The sequence below is a fragment of the Cyrtonyx montezumae genome, unplaced genomic scaffold (genome assembly GCF_038088225.1).
Source record: "Cyrtonyx montezumae isolate F1298 unplaced genomic scaffold, pur_monq_1.0 scaffold_163, whole genome shotgun sequence".
Lineage (NCBI taxonomy): Eukaryota > Metazoa > Chordata > Aves > Galliformes > Odontophoridae > Cyrtonyx > Cyrtonyx montezumae.
In genome coordinates this window covers 1-23,300 of record NW_027071896.1, presented here as the reverse complement: position 1 = coordinate 23,300, position 23,300 = coordinate 1, and the positions used below count along the sequence as shown (strand labels likewise).

The 23,300-nt window shown below is 63.2% G+C and overlaps 1 protein-coding gene across 1 annotated transcript in view; it reads right to left on the bottom strand.

Moving 5' to 3' along the window:
- LOC136046496 (valine--tRNA ligase-like) overlaps positions 1–22,262 on the bottom strand; it is a gene marked incomplete at its 3' end in the record, with an annotated part of 43,126 nt that extends 20,864 nt beyond the window's left edge. The window contains 6 exon segments of the mRNA XM_065733081.1: positions 2,150–2,166; positions 2,168–2,257; positions 2,259–2,279; positions 15,092–15,192; positions 17,677–17,761; positions 21,618–22,262. Of these exon segments, the coding sequence (XP_065589153.1) occupies positions 2,150–2,166; positions 2,168–2,257; positions 2,259–2,279; positions 15,092–15,192; positions 17,677–17,761; positions 21,618–22,199 (896 nt within the window).
- Between the last annotated feature and the right edge of the window lie 1,038 nt (positions 22,263–23,300).

Here is a 23,300-nt window from a genome sequence, read left to right as displayed (position 1 = left end):
GCGTCGTCGCCCCACACATGCGGTGCCTGTGGGGCACAGAGTGGGGTGGGATTGTGGAGGGTGTGGGGCACAGTGTGGGGCACAGTGTGGGGTGGGTGTGGGGTGGGAGTGGGGTGGGAGTGGGGCACAGTGTGGGGTGGGTGTGGGGTGGGAGTGGGGCACAGTGTGGGGTGGGAGTGGGGCACAGTGTGGGGTGGGAGTGGGGTGGATGTGGGGTGGATGTGGGGCACAGTGTGGGGTGGGGCATGGTCACAGCCCGGGTTCCACAGCGTCGTCGCCCCACACATGCGGTGCCTGTGGGGCAATGTGGGGCACAGTGTGGGGTGGGAGTGGGGTGGGTGTGGGGCACAGTGTGGGGTGGGAGTGGGGTGGATGTGGGGCACAGTGTGGGGTGGGGCGTGGTCACAGCCCGGGTTCCACAGCGTCGTCGCCCCACACATGCGGTGCCTGTGGGGCACAGTGTGGGGCACAGTGTGGGGTGGGAGTGGGGTGGATGTGGGGTGGGAGTGGATGTGGGGCACAGTGTGGGGTGGGTGTGGGGTGGGTGTGGGGCACAGTGTGGGGCACAGTGTGGGGTGGGGCGTGGTCACAGCCCGGGTTCCACAGCGTCGTCGCCCCACACATGCGGTGCCTGTGGGGCACAGTGTGGGGTGGGTGTGGGGTGGGAGTGGGGCACAGTGTGGGGTGGGAGTGGGGTGGGTGTGGGGTGGGAGTGGGGCACAGTGTGGGGTGGGAGTGGGGCACAGTGTGGGGCACAGTGTGGGGTGGGTGTGGGGAACAGTGTGGGGTGGGAGTGGGGTGGATGTGGGGCACAGTGTGGGGCACAGTGTGGGGTGGGTGTGGGGGTGGGTGTGGGGCACAGTGTGGGGCACAGTGTGGGGTGGGTGTGGGGAACAGTGTGGGGAACAGTGTGGGGTGGGAGTGGGGCACAGTGTGGGGCACAGGGTGGGGTGGGTGTGGGGCACAGTGTGGGGCAGTGTGGGGTGGGAACAGCTATGGGGCAGTGGTGGGGCAGCTATGGGGCTGCTGTGGGTCAGCCATGGGGCAGCCGTGGGGCAGCTATGGGGCAGCTGTGGGGCAGCCATGGGGCAGCTGTGGGGCAGCTATGGGGCAGCCATGGGGCAGCTATGGGGCAGCCATGTGGCAGCTCTGGAACAGCTCTGGAACAGCCATGGGGCAGCTATGGGGCAGCCATGGGATCTCTATGGGGCAGCCATGGGGCAGCTGTGGGGCAGCCATGGGATCTCTATGGGGCAGCCATGGGGCAGCTGTGGGGCAGCTATGGGGCAGCCATGGGGCAGCTATGGGGCAGCTCTGGAACAGCCATGGGGCAGCTATGGGGCAGCTATGGGGCAGCCGTGGGGCAGCTATGGGGCAGCTATGGGGCAGCCGTGGGGCAGCTCTGGAACAGCTCTGGAACAGCTATGGGGTAGCTATGGGGTAGCTATGGGGCAGCCATGGGGCAGCTATGGGGCAGCCATGGGGTAGCTATGGGGCAGCCGTGGGGCAGCTATGGGGCAGCCATGGGGCAGCTATGGGGCAGCCGTGGGGCAGCTCTGGAACAGCTATGGAACAGCTATGGGGCAGCCATGGGGCAGCTATGGGGCAGCCGTGGGGCAGCCATGGGGCAGCCGTGGGGCAGCCGTGGGGCAGCCGTGGGGCAGCTGTGGGGCAGCTATGGGGCAGCCGTGGGGCAGCCGTGGGGCAGCCGTGGGGCAGCTGTGGGGCAGCCGTGGGGCAGCCGTGGGGCAGCCGTGGGGCATCCATGGGGCAGCTATGGGGCAGCCATGGGGCAGCAATGGGACAGCTATGAGGCAGCTATGGGGCAGCTATGGGACAGCCATGGGGCAGCTGTGGGGCAGCCATGGGGCAGCCTTGGGGCAGCTATGGGGCAGCCATGGGGCAGCAATGGGACAGCTATGAGGCAGCTATGGGGCAGCCGTGGGGCAGCTATGGGGCAGCTATGGGGCAGCAATGGGACAGCTATGAGGCAGCTATGGGGCAGCCATGGGGCAGCCATGGGGCAGCAATGGGACAGCTATGAGGCAGCTATGGGGCAGCCGTGGGGCAGCTATGGGGCAGCTATGGGGCAGCTGTGGGGCAGCTGTGGGGCAGCCGTGGGGCAGCTGAGGGGCGCAGTGGGGCTCACCACCGGGTCAGGGCGTCCCTGGATGGCGCTGGTGAGCGCGTGGCCGAGGTGCAGAGTCCCGGTGACGTTGGGGGGCGGAACGCACATCATGAACACTCCGTGGGGGGTTCGGCTCCGAGATCCTCGAGCGCTGTGGGGCACAACGGGGGCAACGTGTGGGGCGGGGGACGGAAGGGGGGAGGGAAGGGCTGTGGGGAGGTGGTGGGGCACTATGGGGGCGGTTGTGGGGCACTACGGGGCAATAAGGGGTGGTTGTGGGGCACTATAGGGGGTGGTTATGGGGCACTATGGGGTGGTTATGGGGCACTATGGGGTGGTTGTGGGGCACTACGGGGCAATATGGGGTGGTTATGGGGCACTATAGGGTGGTTTATGGGGCACTATGGGGTGGTTATGGGGCACTATGGGGTGGTTATGGGGCACTATGAGGCACTAATGGAGTGGTTATGGGGCACTATGGGGCACTATGGAGTGGTTATGGGGCACTATGGGGCACTATGGGGTGGTTGTGGGGCACTATGAGGCACTATGGGGTGGTTATGGGGCACTATGAGGTACTATGGAGTGGTTATGGGGCACTATGGGGCACTATGGGGTGGTTATGGGGCACTATAGGGTGGTTATGTGGCAATATGGGGTGGTTATGGGGCACTATGGGGCACTATGGAGTGGTTATGGGGCACTATGGGGCACTATGAGGTGGTTATGGGGCACTATGGGGCACTATGGGGTGGTTATGGGGCACTATGAGGTGGTTATGGGGCACTATGGGGTGGTTATGGGGCAACTATGAGGTGGTTATGGGGCACTATAGGGTGGTTATGGGGCACTATGGGGTGGTTATGGGCACTATGGGGTGGTTATGGGGCACTATGAGGCACTATGGGGTGGTTATGGGGCACTATGGAGTGCTTATGGGGCACTATGGGGCACTATGGGGTGGTTGTGGGGCACTATGGGGCACTATGGAGTGGTTATGGGGCACTATGGGGCACTATGGGGTGGTTATGGGGCACTATAGGGTGGTTATGGGGGCACTATGAGGCACTATGGGGTGGTTATGGGGCACTATGAGGCACTATGGGGTGGTTATGGGGCACTATGAAGGCACTATGAGGTGGTTATGGGGCACTATGGGGCACTATGGGGTGGTTATGGGGCACTATGAGGCACTATGGGGTGGTTATGGGGCACTATGGAGTGCTTATGGGGCACTATGGGGCACTATGGGGTGGTTGTGGGGCACTATGAGGCACTATGGGGTGGTTATGGGGCACTATGAGGTACTATGGAGTGGTTATGGGGCACTATGGGGCACTATGCGGTGGTTATGGGGCACTATGAGGCACTATGAGGTGGTTATGGGGCACTATGGGGCACTATGGGGTGGTTATGGGGCACTATGGGGCACTATGAGGTGGTTATGGGGCACTATGAGGTGGTTATGGGGCACTATGGGGTGGTTATGGGGCACTATGAGGTGGTTATGGGGCACTATGGGGTGGTTATGGGGTGGTTATGGGGCACTATGGGGCACTATGGAGTGGTTATGGGGCACTATGGGGCACTATGGGGTGGTTATGGGGCACTATGAGGTGGTTATGGGGCAATATGGGGTGGTTATGGGGCACTATGGGGTACTATGGAGTGGTTATGGTGCACTATGGGGCAATATGGGGGTGGTTGTGGGGCACTATGGGGCACTATGGGGTGGTTATGGGGCACTACAGGGCAATATGGGGTGGTTGTGGGGCACTATGGGGTGGTTGTGGGGGCACTATAGGGTGGTTATGGGGGCACTATGGGGTGGTTATGGGGCAGTATGGGGCATTATGGGGTGGTTACGGGGCACTATGGGGCAGTTATGGGGTGGTTATGGGGCACTTATGGGGTGGTTATGGGGCACTATGAGGCACTATGGGGTGGTTATGGGGCACTAATGGGGCACTATGGAGTGGTTATGGGGCACTATGGGGTGGTTATGGGGCACTATGGGGCACTATGGGGTGGTTAATGGGGCACTATGGGGCAATATGAGGTGGTTGTGGGGCACTATGGGGTGGTTGTGGGGCACTATAGGGTGGTTATGGGGCACTAGGGGGTGGTTAATGGGGCACTATGGGGTGGTTATGGGGCACTATGGGGCACTATGGAGTGGTTATGGGGCACTATGGGGTGGTTATGGGGCACTATGAGGTGGTATGGGGCACTATGGGGTGGTTATGGGGCACTATGGGGCACTATGGGGTGGTTGTGGGGCACTATGGGGTGGTTGTGGGGCACTATGGGGCAATATGGAGTGGTTATGGGGCACTATGGGATGGTTATGGAGCAGCTATGGGGCAGCTGTGGGGGCAGCTATGGGGCAGCTATGGGGCAGCTGTAAGGCAGCTATGGGGCAGCTATGGGGCAGCTGTAGGGGCAGCTGTGGGGCAGCTATGGGGCAGCTATGGGGCAGCTGTGGGGCAGCCGTGGGGCAGCTATGGGGCAGCTATGGGGCAGGCCTTACCCCGTACTCGGGTTTGAAGAAGCCCTGTTTCTCCCACCAGCTGTACCACACCACAGCTATGGGGCAGCTATGGGGCAGCTGTGGGGCAGCTATGGGGCAGCTATGGGGCAGCTGTGGGGCAGCTGTGGGGCAGCTATGGGCAGCTATGGGGCAGGCCTTACTCCGTACTCGGGTTTGAAGAAGCCCTGTTTCTCCCACCAGCTGTACCACACCACAGCTATGGGGCAGCTATGGGGCAGCCGTGGGGCAGCTATGGGGCAGCTGTGGGGCAGCTGTGGGGCAGCTATGGGGCAGCTATGGGGCAGGCCTTACCCCGTACTCGGGTTTGAAGAAGCCCTGTTTCTCCCACCAGCTGTACCACACCACAGCTATGGGGCAGCTATGGGGCAGCTGTGGGGCAGCTATGGGCAGCTGTGGGGCAGCTATGGGGCAGCCGTGGGGCAGCTATGGGGCAGCTGTGGGGCAGCTATGGGGCACAGCTATGGGGCAGGCCTTACTCCGTACTCGGGTTTGAAGAAGCCCTGTTTCTCCCCCAGCACTGTACACACCACAGCTATGGGGCAGCTATGAGGCAGCTATGGGGCAGCTGTGGGGGGCAGCTATGGGGCAGCTATGGGGCAGCTATGGGGCAGCTATGGGGCAGGCCTTACCCCGTACTCCGGTTTAAAGAAGCCCTGTTTCTCCCACCAGCTGTACCACACCAGCAGCTATGGGGCAGCTATGGGGCAGCTATGGGGCAGCTGTGGGGCAGCTATGGGGCAGCTGTGGGGCAGCTATGGGGCAGCTATGGGGCAGGCCTTACCCCCGTACTCGGGTTTGAAGAAGCCCTGTTTCTCCCAACCCAGCTGTACCACACCACAGCTATGGGGCAGCTATGGGGCAGCTGTGGGGCAGCTATGGGGCAGCTATGGGGCAGCTGTGGGGCAGCTGTGGGGCAGCTATGGGGCAGCTATGGGGCAGCTGTGGGGCAGCTATGGGGCAGCTATGGGGCAGCTGTGGGGGCAGCTGTGGGGCAGCTATGGGGCAGCTATGGGGCAGCTATGGGGCAGCTGTGGGGCAGCTGTGGGGCAGCTATGGGGCAGCTATGGGGCAGCTGTTGGGGCAGCTATGGGGCAGCTATGGGGCAGCCTGTGGGGCAGCTGTGGGGCAGCTATGGGGCAAGCTATGGGGCAGCTATGGGGCATCTGTGGGGCAGCTATGGGGCAGCGGTGGGGCAGCTGTGGGGCAGTGGTGGGGCAGCTATGTGGCAGCTATGGGGCATCTATGGGAATCTCTATGGGGCAGCCATGGGCATCCATGGGGCATTTGTGGGGCAGCTATGGGGCATCTGTGGGGCAGCTATGGGGCAGCTATGGGGCAGCTATGGGGCAGCTGTGGGGCAGCCGTGGGGCAGCTGTGGGGCAGCTATGGGGCAGCTATGGGGCAGCTATGGGGCAGGCCTTACCCCGTACTCGGGTTTGAAGAAGCCCTGTTTCTCCCACCAGCTGTACCACACCACAGCTATGGGGCAGCTATGAGGGCAGCTGTGGGGCAGCTATGGGGCAGCTGTGGGGCAGCTATGGGGCAGCTATGGGGCAGCTATGGGGCAGCTATGGGGCAGGCCTTACCCCGTACTCGGGTTTGAAGAAGCCCTGTTTCTCCCACCAGCTGTACCACACCACAGCTATGGGGCGGCTGTGGGGCAGCTATGGGGCGGCTGTGGGGCAGCTATGGGGCAGCTATGGGGCAGCTGTGGGGCAGCTGTGGGGCAGCTATGGGGCAGCTATGGGGCAGCTATGGGGCAGGCCTTACCCCTCCGTACTCGGGTTTGAAGAAGCCCTGTTTCTCCCACCAGCTGTACCACACCACAGCTGTGGGGCAGCTATGGGGCAGCCTGTGGGGCAGCTGTGGGGCAGCTATGGGGCAGCTCTGGGGCAGCTATGGGGCAGCTATGGGGCAGCTATGGGGCAGCTGTGGGGCAGCTATGGGGCAGCTATGGGGCAGGCCTTACCCCGTACTCGGGTTTGAAGAAGCCCTGTTTCTCCCACCAGCTGTACCACACCTACAGCTATGGGGCAGCTATGGGGCAGCTATGGGGCAGCTATGGGGCAGCTATGGGGCAGCTATGGGCTTGGGGCAGCTATGGGGCAGCTATGGGGCAGGCCTTACCCCGTACTCGGGTTTTGAAGAAGCCCTGTTTCTCCCACCAGCTGTACCACACCACAGCTATGGGGCAGCCGTGGGGCAGCTATGGGGCAGCTGTGGGGCAGCCTGTGGGGGCAGCTGTGGGGCAGCTATGGGGCAGCTATGGGGCAGCTATGGGGCAGGCCTTACCCCGTACTCCGGTTTGAAGAAGCCCTGTTTCTCCCACCAGCTGTACCACACCACAGCTATGGGGCAGCTATGGGGCAGCTATGGGGCAGCTATGGGGCAGCTATGGGGCAGCTATGGGGCAGCTGTGGGGCAGCTATGGGGCAGCTATGGGGCAGGCCTTACCCCGTACTCGGGTTTGAAGAAGCCCTGTTTTCTCCCACCAGCTGTACCACACCACAGCTATGGGGCAGCTGTGGGGCAGCTGTGGGGCAGCTGTGGGGCAGCTATGGGGGCAGCTATGGGGCAGCTATGGGGCAGGCCCTTACCCCGTACTCGGGTTTGAAGAAGCCCTGTTTCTCCCACCAGCTGTACCACACCACAGCTATGGGGCAGCTATGGGGCAGCTGTGGGGCAGCTATGGGGCAGCTGTGGGGCAGCTATGGGGGCAGCTATGGGGCAGCTATGGGGCAGCTATGGGGCAGGCCTTACCCCCGTACTTCGGGTTTGAAGAAGCCCTGTTTCTCCCACCAGCTGTACCACACCACAGCTATGGGGCAGCTGTGGGGCAGCTATGGGGCAGCCGATGGGGCAGCTGTGGGAGCAGCTGTGGGGCAGCTATGGGGCAGCTATGGGGCAGCTATGGGGCAGGCCTTACCCCGTACTCGGGTTTGAAGAAGCCCTGTTTCTTCCCACCAGCTGTACCACACCACAGCTATGGGGCGGCTGTGGGGCAGCTATGGGGCGGCTGTGGGGCAGCTATGGGGCAGCTATGGGGCAGCTGTGGGGCAGCTGTGGGGCAGCTATGGGGCAGCTCTGGGGCAGCTATGGGGCAGCTATGGGGCAGGCCTTACCCCGTACTCGGGTTTGAAGAAGCCCTGTTTCTCCCACCAGCTGTACCACACCACAGCTATGGGGCAGCTATGGGGCAGCTATGGGGCAGCTATGGGGCAGCTATGGGGCAGCTATGGGCATCTGTGGGCAGCTATGGGGCAGCTATGGGGCAGCTATGGGGCAGGCCTTACCCCGTACTCGGGTTTGAAGAAGCCCTGTTTCTCCCACCAGCTGTACCACAACCACAGCTATGGGGCAGCTGTGGGGCAGCTATGGGGCAGCCGTGGGGCAGCTGTGGGGGCAGCTGTGGGGCCAGCTATGGGGCAGCTATGGGGCAGCTATGGGGCAGGCCTTACCTCCGTACTCGGGTTTGAAGAAGCCCTGTTTCTCCCACCAGCTGTACCACACCACAGCTATGGGGCGGCTGTGGGGCAGCTATGGGGCGGCTGGGGGCAGCTATGGGGCAGCTAGGGGCAGCTGTGGGGCAGCTGTGGGGCAGCTATGGGGCAGCTATGGGGCAGCTATGGGGCAGGCCTTACCCCGTACTCGGGTTTGAAGAAGCCCTGTTTCTCCCACCAGCTGTACCACACCACAGCTGTGGGGCAGCTATGGGGCAGCCGTGGGCAGCTGTGGGCAGCTATGGGAGCTTGGGGCAGCTATGGGGCAGCTATGGGGCAGCTATGGGGCAGCTGGGGCAGCTATGGGGCAGCTATGGGCAGGCCTTACCCCGTACTCGGGTTTGAAGAAGCCCTGTTTCTCCCACCAGCTGTACCACACCACAGCTATGGGGGCAGCTATGGGGCAGCTATGGGGCAGCTATGGGGCAGCTATGGGGCAGCTGTGGGGCAGCTAATGGGGCAGCTATGGGGCAGGGCCTTACCCCGTACTCGGGTTTGAAGAAGCCCTGTTTCTCCCACCAGCTGTACCACACCACAGCTATGGGGCAGCTATGGGGCAGCTATGGGGCAGCTATGGGGCAGCTATGGGGCAGCTGTGGGGCAGCTATGGGGCAGCTATGGGGCAGGCCTTACCCCGTACTCGGGTTTGAAGAAGCCCTGTTTCTCCCACCAGCTGTACCACACCACAGCTATGGGGCAGCTATGGGGCAGCTATGGGGCAGCTATGGGGCAGCTATGGGGCAGCTATGGGGCATCTGTGGGGCAGCTATGGGGCAGCTATGGGGCAGCTATGGGGCAGGCCTTACCCCGTACTCGGGTTTGAAGAAGCCCTGTTTCTCCCACCAGCTGTACCACACCACAGCTATGGGGCAGCTGTGGGGCAGCTATGGGGCAGCCGTTGGGGCAGCTGTGGGGCAGCTGTGGGGCAGCTATGGGGCAGCTAATGGGGCAGCTATGGGGCAGGCCTTACCCCGTACTCGGGTTTGAAGAAGCCCTGTTTCTCCCACCAGCTGTTACCACACCCACAGCTATGGGGCGGCTGTGGGGCAGCTATGGGGCGGCTGTGGGGCAGCTATGGGGCAGCTATGGGGCAGCTGTGGGGCAGCTGTGGGGCAGCTATGGGGCAGCTATGGGGCAGCTATGGGGCAGGCCTTACCCCGTACTCGGGTTTGAAGAAGCCCTGTTTCTCCCACCAGCTGTACCACACCACAGCTATGGGGCAGCTATGGGGCAGCCGTGGGGCAGCTGTGGGGCAGCTATGGGGCAGCTCTTGGGCAGCTATGGGGCAGCTATGGGGCAGCTATGGGCAGCTGTGGGGCAGCTATGGGGCAGCTATGGGGCAGGCCTTACCCCGTACTCGGGTTTGAAGAAGCCCTGTTTCTCCCACCAGCTGTACCACACCACAGCTATGGGGCAGCTATGGGGCAGCTATGGGCAGCTATGGGGCAGCTTGGGGCAGCTGTGGGGCAGCTATGGGGCAGCTATGGGGCAGGCCTTACCCCGTACTCGGGTTTGAAGAAGCCCTGTTTCTCCCACCAGCTGTACCACACCACAGCTATGGGGCAGCCGTGGGGCAGCTATGGGGCAGCTGTGGGGCAGCCGTGGGGCAGCTGTGGGGCAGCTATGGGGCAGCTATGGGGCAGCTATGGGGCAGGCCTTACCCGTTACTCCGCGGTTTGAGAAGAAGCCCTGTTTCTCCCACCAGCTGTACCACACCACAGCTATGGGGCAGCCTATGGGGGCAGCTATGGGGCAGCTATGGGGCAGCTATGGGGCAGCTGTGGGGCAGCTCATGGGGCAGCTATGGGGCAGGCCCTTACCCCCGTACTCGGGTTTGAAGAAGCCCCTGTTTCTCTCCCACCAGCTGTAACCACACCACAGTCAGCTATGGGGCAGCTGTGGGGCAAGCTGTGGGGGCAGCTGTGGGGCAGCTTTGGGGCAGCTATGGGGCAGCTATGGGGCAGGCCTTACCCCGTACTCGGGTTTGAAGAAGCCCTGTTTCTCCCACCAAGCTGTACCACACCACAGCTATGGGGCAGCTATGGGCAAGCAGCTGTGGGGCAGCTATGGGGCAGCTGTGGGGCAGCTATGGGGCAGCTATGGGGCAAGCTATGGGGCAGCTATGGGGCAGGCCTTACACCCCGTACTCGGGTTTGAAGAAGCCCTGTTCTCTCCACCAGCTGTACCACACCACAGCTATGGGGCAGCTGTGGGGCAGCTGTGGGGCAGCTGTGGGGCAGCTATGGGGCAGCTATGGGGGCAGCTGTGGGGCAGCTATGGGGCAGCTATGGGGCAGGCCTTACCCCGTACTCGGGTTTGAAGAAGCCCTGTTTCTCCCACCAGCTGTACCACACCACAGCTATGGGGCAGCTGTGGGGCAGCTGTGGGGCAGCTGTGGGGCAGCTATGGGGCAGCTATGGGGCAGGCCTTTACCCCCGTACTCGGGTTTGAAACACCACAGCTATGGGGCAGCTTGGGGCAGCTGTGGGGCAGCTATGGGGCAGCTGTGGGGCAGCTATGGGGCAGCTATGGGGCAGCTATGGGGCAGCTATGGGGCAGGCCTTACCCCGTACTCGGGTTTGAAGAAGCCCTGTTTCTCCCACCAGCTGTACCACACCACAGCTATGGGGCAGCTATGGGGCAGCTGTGGGGCAGCTATGGGGCAGCTATGGGGCAGCTATGGGGCAGGCCTTACCCCGTACTCGGGTTTGAAGAAGCCTGTTTCTCCCACCAGCTGTACCACACCACAGCTATGGGGCAGCTGTGGGGCAGCTATGGGGCAGCCGTGGGGCAGCTGTGGGGCAGCTGTGGGGCAGCTATGGGGCAGCTATGGGGCAGCTATGGGGCAGGCCTTACCCGTACTCGGGTTTGAAGAAGCCCTGTTTCTCCACCAGCTGTACCACACCACAGCTATGGGGCGGCTGTGGGGCAGCTATGGGGCGGCTGTGGGGCAGCTATGGGGCAGCTATGGGGCAGCTGTGGGGCAGCTGTGGGGCAGCTATGGGGCAGCTCTGGGCAGCTATGGGGCAGCTATGGGGCAGGCCTTACCCCGTACTCGGGTTTGAAGAAGCCCTGTTTCTCCCACCAGCTGTACCACACCACAGCTATGGGGCAGCTATGGGGGCAGCTATGGGGCAGCTATGGGGCAGCTATGGGGCAGCTATGGGGCATCTGTGGGGCAGCTATGGGGCAGCTATGGGGCAGCTATGGGGCAGGCCTTACCCCGTACTCGGGTTTGAAGAAGCCCTGTTTCTCCACCAGCTGTACCACACCACAGCTATGGGGCAGCTGTGGGGCAGCTATGGGGCAGCCGTGGGGCAGCTGTGGGGCAGCTGTGGGGCAGCTATGGGGCAGCTATGGGGCAGCTATGGGGCAGGCCTTACCCCGTACTCGGGTTTGAAGAAGCCCTGTTTCTCCCACCAGCTGTACCACACCACAGCTATGGGGCGGCTGTGGGGCAGCTATGGGGCGGCTGTGGGGCAGCTATGGGGCAGCTATGGGGCAGCTGTGGGGCAGCTGTGGGCAGCTATGGGGCAGCTATGGGGCAGCTATGGGGCAGGCCTTACCCCGTACTCGGGTTTGAAGAAGCCCTGTTTCTCCCACCAGCTGTACCACACCACAGCTGTGGGGCAGCTATGGGGCAGCCGTGGGGCAGCTGTGGGGCAGCTATGGGGCAGCTCTGGGGCAGCTATGGGGCAGCTATGGGGCAGCTATGGGGCAGCTGTGGGGCAGCTATGGGGCAGCTATGGGGCAGGCCTTACCCCGTACTCGGGTTTGAAGAAGCCCTGTTTCTCCCACCAGCTGTACCACACCACAGCTATGGGGCAGCTATGGGGCAGCTATGGGGCAGCTATGGGGCAGCTATGGGGCAGCTGTGGGGCAGCTATGGGGCAGCTATGGGGCAGGCCTTACCCCGTACTCGGGTTTGAAGAAGCCCTGTTTCTCCCACCAGCTGTACCACACCACAGCTATGGGGCAGCTATGGGGCAGCTATGGGGCAGCTATGGGGCAGCTATGGGGCAGCTGTGGGGCAGCTATGGGGCAGCTATGGGGCAGGCCTTACCCCGTACTCGGGTTTGAAGAAGCCCTGTTTCTCCCACCAGCTGTACCACACCACAGCTATGGGGCAGCTATGGGGCAGCTATGGGGCAGCTATGGGGCAGCTATGGGGCAGCTATGGGCATCTGTGGGGCAGCTATGGGGCAGCTATGGGGCAGCTATGGGGCAGGCCTTACCCCGTACTCGGGTTTGAAGAAGCCCTGTTTCTCCCACCAGCTGTACCACACCACAGCTATGGGGCAGCTGTGGGGCAGCTATGGGGCAGCCGTGGGGCAGCTGTGGGGCAGCTGTGGGGCAGCTATGGGGCAGCTATGGGGCAGCTATGGGGCAGGCCTTACCCCGTACTCGGGTTTGAAGAAGCCCTGTTTCTCCCACCAGCTGTACCACACCACAGCTATGGGGCAGCTATGGGGCGGCTGTGGGGCAGCTATGGGGCAGCTATGGGGCAGCTGTGGGGCAGCTGTGGGGCAGCTATGGGGCAGCTATGGGGCAGCTATGGGGCAGGCCTTACCCCGTACTCGGGTTTGAAGAAGCCCTGTTTCTCCCACCAGCTGTACCACACCACAGCTGTGGGGCAGCTATGGGGCAGCCGTGGGGCAGCTGTGGGGCAGCTATGGGGCAGCTATGGGGCAGCTGTGGGGCAGCTATGGGGCAGCTATGGGGCAGCTGTGGGGCAGCTATGGGGCAGCTGTGGGGCAGCTATGGGGCAGCTATGGGGCAGGCCTTACCCCGTACTCGGGTTTGAAGAAGCCCTGTTTCTCCCACCAGCTGTACCACACCACAGCTATGGGGCAGCCGTGGGGCAGCTATGGGGCAGCTGTGGGGCAGCCGTGGGGCAGCTGTGGGGCAGCTATGGGGCAGCTATGGGGCAGCTATGGGGCAGGCCTTACCCCGTACTCCGGTTTGAAGAAGCCCTGTTTCTCCCACCAGCTGTACCACACCACAGCTATGGGGCAGCTATGGGGGCAGCTATGGGGCAGCTATGGGGCAGCTATGGGGCAGCTATGGGGCAGCTGTGGGGCAGCTATGGGGCAGCTATGGGGCAGGCCTTACCCGTACTCGGGTTTGAAGAAGCCCTGTTTCTCCCACCAGCTGTACCACACCACAGCTATGGGGCAGCTGTGGGGCAGCTGTGGGGCAGCTGTGGGGCAGCTATGGGGCAGCTATGGGCAGCTATGGGGCAGGCCTTACCCCGTACTCGGGTTTGAAGAAGCCCTGTTTCTCCCACCAGCTGTACCACACCACAGCTATGGGCAGCTATGGGGCAGCTGTGGGGCAGCTATGGGGCAGCTGTGGGGCAGCTATGGGGCAGCTATGGGGCAGCTATGGGGCAGCTATGGGGCAGGCCTTACCCCGTACTCGGGTTTTGAAGAAGCCCTGTTTCTCCCACCAGCTGTACCACACCACAGCTATGGGGCAGCTATGGGGCAGCTGTGGGGCAGCTATGGGGCAGCTATGGGGCAGCTATGGGGCAGGCCTTACCCCGTACTCGGGTTTGAAGAAGCCCTGTTTCTCCCACCAGCTGTACCACACCACAGCTATGGGGCAGCTGTGGGGCAGCTATGGGGCAGCCGTGGGGCAGCTGTGGGGCAGCTGTGGGGCAGCTATGGGGCAGCTATGGGGCAGCTATGGGGCAGGCCTTACCCCGTACTCGGGTTTGAAGAAGCCCTGTTTCTCCCACCAGCTGTACCACACCACAGCTATGGGGCGGCTGTGGGGCAGCTATGGGGCGGCTGTGGGGCAGCTATGGGGCAGCTATGGGGCAGCTGTGGGGCAGCTGTGGGGCAGCTATGGGGCAGCTCTGGGGCAGCTATGGGGCAGCTATGGGGCAGGCCTTACCCCGTACTCGGGTTTGAAGAAGCCCTGTTTCTCCCACCAGCTGTACCACACCACAGCTATGGGGCAGCTATGGGGCAGCTATGGGGCAGCTATGGGGCAGCTATGGGGCAGCTATGGGGCATCTGTGGGGCAGCTATGGGGCAGCTATGGGGCAGCTATGGGGCAGGCCTTACCCCGTACTCGGGTTTGAAGAAGCCCTGTTTCTCCCACCAGCTGTACCACACCACAGCTATGGGGCAGCTGTGGGGCAGCTATGGGGCAGCCGTGGGGCAGCTGTGGGGCAGCTGTGGGGCAGCTATGGGGCAGCTATGGGGCAGCTATGGGGCAGGCCTTACCCCGTACTCGGGTTTGAAGAAGCCCTGTTTCTCCCACCAGCTGTACCACACCACAGCTATGGGGCGGCTGTGGGGCAGCTATGGGGCGGCTGTGGGGCAGCTATGGGGCAGCTATGGGGCAGCTGTGGGGCAGCTGTGGGGCAGCTATGGGGCAGCTATGGGGCAGCTATGGGGCAGGCCTTACCCCGTACTCGGGTTTGAAGAAGCCCTGTTTCTCCCACCAGCTGTACCACACCACAGCTGTGGGGCAGCTATGGGGCAGCCGTGGGGCAGCTGTGGGGCAGCTATGGGGCAGCTCTGGGGCAGCTATGGGGCAGCTATGGGGCAGCTATGGGGCAGCTGTGGGGCAGCTATGGGGCAGCTATGGGGCAGGCCTTACCCCGTACTCGGGTTTGAAGAAGCCCTGTTTCTCCCACCAGCTGTACCACACCACAGCTATGGGGCAGCTATGGGGCAGCTATGGGGCAGCTATGGGGCAGCTATGGGGCAGCTGTGGGGCAGCTATGGGGCAGCTATGGGGCAGCCTTACCCCGTACTCGGGTTTGAAGAAGCCCTGTTTCTCCACCAGCTGTACCACACCACAGCTATGGGGCAGCTATGGGGCAGCTATGGGGCAGCTATGGGGCAGCTATGGGGCAGCTGTGGGGCAGCTATGGGGCAGCTATGGGGCAGGCCTTACCCCGTACTCGGGTTTGAAGAAGCCCTGTTTCTCCCACCAGCTGTACCACGCCGCCTCCACGTAGCGCGGGCTGTACGACTCCGGCAGCGGCCCCGACACATCTATGGGGCAGGGACAGCACCGCTATGGGGCCGGGCTCGTTATGGGGCCAGGCTCGTTATGGGGCCAGGGTCATTATGGGGCCGGGGTCATTATGGGGCCGGGGTCGTTATGGGGCAGATGGGGTTATGGGGCTGGGGTCGTTATGGGGCAGGTGGGGCTATGGGGCAGGTAGGGTTATGGGGCAGGTGGGGTTATGGGGCTGGGGGGGGTTATGGGGCAGGTGGGGTTATGGGGCAGATGGGGTTATGGGGCCGGGGTCGTTATGGGGCAGGTAGGGTTATGGGGCAGATGGGGTTATGGGGCCGGGGTTGTTATGGGGCAGGTGGGGCTATGGGGCAGGTGGGGCTATGGGGCAGGTGGGGCTATGGGGGCAGTTGGGGTTATGGGGCTGGGGGGGGTTATGGGGCAGGTTGGGGTTATGGAGCTGGCGTCATTATGGGCAGAGGGGCTATGGGGCAGGTGGGGTTATGGGGCAGATGGGGTTATGGGGCTGGGGTTGTTATGGGGCAGGTGGGGCTATGGGGCAGGTGGGGTTATGGGGCAGGTGGGGCTATGGGGCAGTTGGGGTTATGGGGCTGGGGGGGTTATGGGGCAGGTTGGGGTTATGGAGCTGGCGTCATTATGGGGCAGAGGGGCTATGGGGCAGGTGGGGCTATGGGGCAGTTGGGGTTATGGGGCCGGGGTCGTTATGGGGCAGGTGGGGTTATGGGGCAGGTGGGGCTATGGGGCTGGGGGGGGTTATGGGGCAGGTGGGGTTATGGGGCAGGTGGGGTTATGGGGCTGGAGGGGTTATGGGGCTGGGGGGGGGTTATGGGGCAGGTGGGGTTATGGGGCCGGGGTCGTTATGGGGTCAGGTTCGGTTATGGGGCTGGGGCCGTTATGGGGCTGGGGGGGTTATGGGGGTGTGGGGCCGGGTGGGGTTATGGCCCACCCCCATCTCGCCCCACATCACCCCACAAGGCCCCATCCCGTCCCATTGCCGACCCCCATCCTGCCCCACATCGCCCCATAGCAGCCCACAGGGCCCTATCCCGCCCCACAGCCCACCCCCATCCCGCCCCACAGAGCCCCATATCCCACCCACATCCCGCCCCACATCACCCCATAGCACGCCACAGGGCCCCACCCCGCCCCACAACCCACCCCCATCCTGCCCCCACATCACCCCACAGGGCCCCATCCCGCCCCACATCGCCTCCACCCCACCCCACAGCCCACCCCCATCCCGCCCCACATCACCCCACAGGGCCCCATAGTGCCCCAGAGGGCCCCACCCCCATCCCGCCCCACATCGCCCCACAGGGCCCCATAGCGCCCCACAGCCCACCCCCATCCTGCCCCACAGGGCCCCATAGCGCCCCACAGCCCACCCCCATCCTGCCCCACATCGCCCCACAGGGCCCCATAGCGCCCCACAGCGCCTCCACCCCGCCCCACAGCCCACCCCCATCCCGCCCCACATCGCCCCACAGGGCCACATCACGCCCCACAGGGCCCCATAGCGCCCCACAGCCCACCCCCATCCTGCCCCACAGGGCCCCATAGCGCCCCACAGCGCCTCCACCCCACCCCACAGCCCACCCCCATCCTGCCCCACATCACCCCACAGGGCCCCATAGCGCCCCACAGCGCCTCCACCCCACCCCACAGCCCACCCCCATCCCGCCCCACATCACCCCACAGGGCCCCATAGCGCCCCACAGCGCCTCCACCCCGCCCCACAGCCCACCCCCATCCCGCCCCACATCGCCCCACAGGGCCACATCACGCCCCACAGGGCCCCATAGCGCCCCACAGCCCACCCCCATCCTGCCCCACAGGGCCCCATAGCGCCCCAGAGGGCCCCATAGCGCCCCACAGCCCACCCCCATCCTGCCCCACATCACCCCACAGGGCCCCATAGCGCCCCACAGCCCACCCCCATCCTGCCCCACAGGGCCCCATAGCGCCCCAGAGGGCCCCACCCCACCCCACAGCCCACCCCCATCCCACCCCACATCGCCCCATAGGGCCACATCACGCCCCACAGGGCCCCATAGCGCCCCACAGCCCACCCCCATCCTGCCCCACAGGGCCCCATAGCGCCCCACAGGGCCCCATAGTGCCCCACAGCCCACCCCCATCCCGCCCCACATTGCCCCACAGGGCCCCATAGCGCCCCACAGCCCACCCCCATCCCGCCCCACATCGCCCCACAGGGCCCCATAGCGCCCCCACAGGGCCCCATAGCGCCCCACAGCCCACCCCCATCCCCGCCGCACATCGCCCCACAGGGCCCCATAGCGCCCCACAGCCCACCCCCATCCCGCCCCACATCGCCCCACAGGGCCCCATAGCGCCCCACAGGGCCCCATAGCGCCCCACAGCCCACCCCCATCCTGCCCCACATCACCCCACAGGGCCCCATAGCGCCCCACAGCGCCTCCACCCCACCCCACAGCCCACCCCCATCCCGCCCCACATCGCCCCACAGCGCAGCGGACCCTTTTTGGTGCCGGGGGGGGTGTGTACGTCGTAGCTGAGCACTCCGGGATCCCGGCGCTGTTTGCGCGGCGCCTTCGGCTGCGGCTGCGGGGACCCCACACCCATAAGTGACCCCATAAGTGACCCCACGCCCATAAGTGACCCCATAAGCGACCCCATAAGTGACCTCAGACCCATAAGTGACCCCATAAGTGACCCCAGACCCCACAAGTGACACTATAAGTGACCCCAAACCCCATAAGTGACCTCAGACCCATAAGTGACCCCATAAGTGACCCCAGACCCCATAAGTGACCCCATAAGTGACCCCATAAGTGACCCCAAACCCCATAAGTGACCCCATAAGTGACCTCAGACCCATAAGTGACCCCATAAGTGACCCCAGACCCCATAAGTGACCCCATAAGTGACCCCATAAGTGACCCCGTAAGTGACCTCAGACCCATAAGTGACCCCACACCCATAAGTGACCCCATAAGTGACCTCAGACCCATAAGTGACACTATAAGTGACCCCATAAGTGACCCCATAAGTGACCCCAAACCCCATAAGTGACCCCATAAGTGACCTCAGACCCATAAGTGACCCCATAAGTGACCCCAGACCCCATAAGTGACCCCATAAGCGACCCCATAAGTGACTTCAGACCCATAAGTGACCCCATAAGTGACCCCACACCCATAAGTGACCCCATAAGTGACCCCACACCCATAAGTGACCCCACACCCATAAGTGACCCCATAAGTGACCTCAGACCCATAAGTGACCCCATAAGTGACCCCAGACCCCATAAGTGACCCCAAACCCATAAGTGACCCCACACCCATAAGTGACCCCATAAGTGACCCCAGACCCCATAAGTGACCCCAAACCCATAAGTGACCCCACACCCATAAGTGACCCCATAAGTGACCCCAGACCCCATAAGTGACCCCAAACCCATAAGTGACCCCACACCCATAAGTGACCCCATAAGTGACCCCAGACCCCATAAGTGACCCCATAAGCGACCCCATAAGTGACCTCAGACCCATAAGTGACCCCATAAGTGACCCCAGACCCCATAAGTGACCCCATAAGCGACCCCATAAGTGACCTCAGACCCATAAGTGACCCCATAAGTGACCTCAGACCCATAAGTGACCCCATAAGTGACCCCATAAGTGACCTCAGACCCATAAGTGACCCCATAAATGTCCTCAGACCCATAAGTGACCCCATAAGTGACCCCATAAGTGACCTCAGACCCATAAGTGACCCCATAAGTGACCCCAGACCCCATAAGTGACACGATAAGTGACCCCAAACCCCATAAGTGACCCCATAAGTGACCTCAGACCCATAAGTGACCCCATAAGTGACCCCAGACCCATAAGTGACCCCATAAGTGAACCCAAAGCCCCATAAGTGATCCCAAACCCCATAAGTGACCCCAAAGCCCCATAAGTGACCCCAAAGCCCATAAGTGACCCCAAAGCCCCATAAGTGACCGCGTAAGTGACCCCAAAGCCCCATAAGTGACCCCATAAGTGACCCCAAACCCATAAGTGACCCCATAAGTGACCCCAAAGCCCCATAAGTGATCCCAATGCCCCATAAGTGACCCCAAAACCCCATAAGTGATCCCAATGCCTCATAGCCGCCCCATAGGCACCCCCAAACCCCATAGCCGCCCCATAGGCACCCCCTCACCCCATAGCCACCCCATACCTGCCCCAAACCCCATAGCCGCCCAATAGCCGCCCCACAGCTGCCCCATAGGCATCCCCACACCCCATAGCTGCCCCATACCCGCCCCAAACCCCATAGCCGCCCCATAGCTGCCCCATAGGCTCCCCCAAACCCCATAACCACCCCATAAGCGCCCCCAAACCCCATAGCCGCCCCATAGCCACCCCATAAGCGCCCCCAAACCCCATAGCTGCCCCATAGCCACCCCATAAGCGCCCCCAAACCCCATAGCCGCCCCATAGCTGCCCCACAGGCGCCCCCAAACCCCATAACCGCCCCATAGCTGCCCCCAAACCCCATAGCCGCCCCACAGCTGCCCCATAGGCACCCTCAAAACCCATAGCCACCGCATAGGTGCTTCCAAACCCCACAGCCGCCCCATAGCTACCCCCAAACCCCACAGCCGCCCATAGCTGCCCCCACACCCCATAGCCGCCCCATAGCTGCCCCCAAACCCCACAGCCGCCCCATAGGTGCCCCCACACCCCATAGCCGCCCCATAGGCGCCCCCAAACCCCACAGCCGCCCCATAGTTGCCCCATAGCTGCCCCTTATTTGTCCCCAAACCCCATAGCCGCCCGATAGCCACCCCATAGCTGCCCCATAGGCGCCCCCAAACCCCATAGCCGCCCCATAGCTGCCCCCAAACCCCATAGCCGCCCCATAGGTGCCTCCACACCCCATAACCACCCCATAGCTGCCCCACAGATGCCCCCAAACCCCACAGCTGCCCCATAGTTGCCCCCAAACCCCACAGCCGCCCCATAGTTGCCCCATAGCTGCCCCTTATTTGTCCCCAAACCCCATAGCCGCCCGATAGCCACCCCATAGCTGCCCCATAGGTGCCTCCAAACCCCATAGCCGCCCCATAGCTGCCCCCAAACCCCATAGCCGCCCCATAGGTGCCTCCACACCCCATAGCTGCACCATAGGCACTCCCGAACCCCATAGCCACCCCATAGCTGCCCCATAGGTGCCCCCACACCCCATAGCCGCCCCATAGCTGCCCCCAAACCCCATAGCCGCCCCATAGGTGCCCTCACACCCCATAGCAGCCCCAAAGCTGCACCATAGGCGCTCCCGAACCCCATAGCCACCCCATAGCTGCCCCCACACCCCACTGCTACCCCATAGGCTCCCCCAAACCCCACAGCCGCCCCACAGCTGCCCCATATTTGCCCCCAAACCCCATAGCCGCCCCATAGCCGCCCCATAGCTGCCCCATATTTGCCCCCAAACCCCATAGCCGCCCCATAGCCACCCCATAGCTGCCCCATAGGCGCCCCCAAACCCCATAGCCGCCCCATAACTGCCCCCAAACCCCATAGCCGCCCCATAGCTGCCCCCAAACCCCATAACCACCCCATAGCCGCCCCATAGATGCCCCTAAACCCCACAGCCGCCCCATAGCTGCCCCCAAACCCCATAGCCACCCCATAGTTGCCCCCAAACCCCACAGCCGCCCCATAGTTGCCCCATAGCTGCCCCTTATTTGTCCCCAAACCCCATAGCCGCCCGATAGCCACCCCATAGCTGCCCCATAGGTGCCTCCAAACCCCATAGCCGCCCCATAGCTGCCCCCAAACCCCATAGCCGCCCCATAGGTGCCTCCACACCCCATAGCTGCACCATAGGCACTCCCGAACCCCATAGCCACCCCATAGCTGCCCCATAGGTGCCCCCACACCCCATAGCCGCCCCATAGCTGCCCCCAAACCCCATAGCCGCCCCATAGGTGCCTCCACACCCCATAGCAGCCCCAAAGCTGCACCATAGGCGCTCCCGAACCCCATAGCCACCCCATAGCTGCCCCCACACCCTACTGCTACCCCATAGGCTCCCCCAAACCCCACAGCCGCCCCACAGCTGCCCCATATTTGCCCCCAAACCCCATAGCCGCCCCATAGCTGCCCCATATTTGCCCCCAAACCCCATAGCCGCCCCATAGCCACCCCATAGCTGCCCCATAGGCGCCCCCAAACCCCATAGCCGCCCCATAACTGCCCCCAAACACCATAGCCGCCCCATAGCTGCCCCCAAACCCCATAACCACCCCATAGCCGCCCCATAGATGCCCCCAAACCCCACAGCCGCCCCATAGCTGCCCCCAAACCCCATAGCCACCCCATAGTTGCCCCCAAACCCCATAACCACCCCATAGCTGCCCCATAGATGCCCCCAAACCCCACAGCTGCCCCATAGGCCCCACACGCACCTGCGCCGCGCTGCGCTGCTGCTTGCTCTGATAGCGCTCCATCTTCAGGCGCCGCTTGGCTTCCTTGCGCAGCTGCGACGCGCTCTTCCCGCCCTCGTTAGCCTCATTAGCGCCCTCATTAGCCTCATTAGCGCCCTCGTTAGCCTCATTAGCGCCCTCATTAGCCTCATTAGCGCCCTCGTTAGCCTCATTAGCGCCCTCGTTAGCCTCATTAGGGCCCTTCTTAGGGCTCTCCTTGGGCACTTTAGGGCCCTTCTTCGCCTCGTTAGCCTCATTAGCACCCTCATTAGGCTCATTAGCGCCCTCATTAGCCTCATCAGAGCCCTCATTAGCCTCATTAGCGCCCTCATTAGCCTCATTAGCGCCCTCCTTGGTCACCTTACGGCCCTTCCTAAGCCCACTCTCACCCTCATTAGTCAGATTATCGCCCTCATTCGTCAGATTATCGCCCTCATTAGGCTGATTATCGCCCTCATTAGCCTGATTAGCGCCCTCATTAGCCTGATTAGCGCCCTCATTAGCCTCATTAGTGTCCTCGTTAGGCAGGGGCCCGAGCACGGCGTGGAACTGCGGCATGGCCACGCAGCGCCGCAGCCAACGCTGCACCAGCGGGAACGAAGCGCGGTGCTCACACAGCGACGCCTGCAGGGAAACAACGGCCGGGGTCAAAGGTCACGGGGTCAAGGGGTCAGGGGGTCAAGGGGTCAAAGGCCCAGGAGTTAAGGGTCATGGGGTCATGGGGGGCGAGGGGTCAGGGGGCACAAGATGAGTGGTGCTCACACAGCGACGCCTGCAGGGAAACAACGGCCGGGGTCAAAGGTCACGGGGTCAAGGGGTCACGGGGGTCAAGGGGTCAGGTGGTCAAGGGGTCAGGGGGTCAAAGGCCCAGGAGTTAAGGGTCATGGGGTCATGGGGGGGCGAGGGGTCAGGGGGCACAAGATGAGTGGTGCTCACACAGCGACGCCTGCAGGGAAACACCGGCCGGGGTCAAAGGTCACGGGGTCAAGGGGTCACGGGGGTCAAAAGGTCAGGTGGTCAAGGGGTCAGGGGGTCAAAGGCCCAGTAGTTAAGGGTCATGGGGTCATGGGGGGTGAGGGGTCAGGGGGCACAAGATGAGCGGTGCTCACACAGCGACGCCTGCAGGGAAACAACGGCCGGGGTCAAAGGTCACGGGGTCAAGGGGTCACGGGGGTCACGGGGTCAGGTGGTCAAGGGGTCAGGGGGTCAAAGGCCCAGGAGTTAAGGGTCATGGGGTCATGGGGGGCGAGGGGTCAGGGGGCACAAGATGAGTGGTGCTCACACAGCGACGCCTGCAGGGAAACACCGGTCGGGGTCAAAGGTCATGGGGTCAGGGGGTCAAGGGGTCAGGGGGTCAAAGGCCCAGGAGTTAAGGGTCATGGGGGCGGAGGGGTCAGGGGGCACAAGATGAGCGGTGCTCACACAGCGACGCCTGCAGGGAAACAACGGCCGGGGTCAAAGGTCAAGGGGTCAAGGGGTCAGGGGGTCAAAGGCCCAGGAGTTAAGGGTCATGGGGTCATGGGGGGTGAGGGGTCAGGGGGCACAAGATGAGCGGTGCTCACACAGCGACGCCTGCAGGGAAACAACGGCCGGGGTCAAAGGTCAAGGGGTCAAGGGGTCAGGGGTCAGGGGGTCAAGGGGTCAGGCGTCATGGGGGGT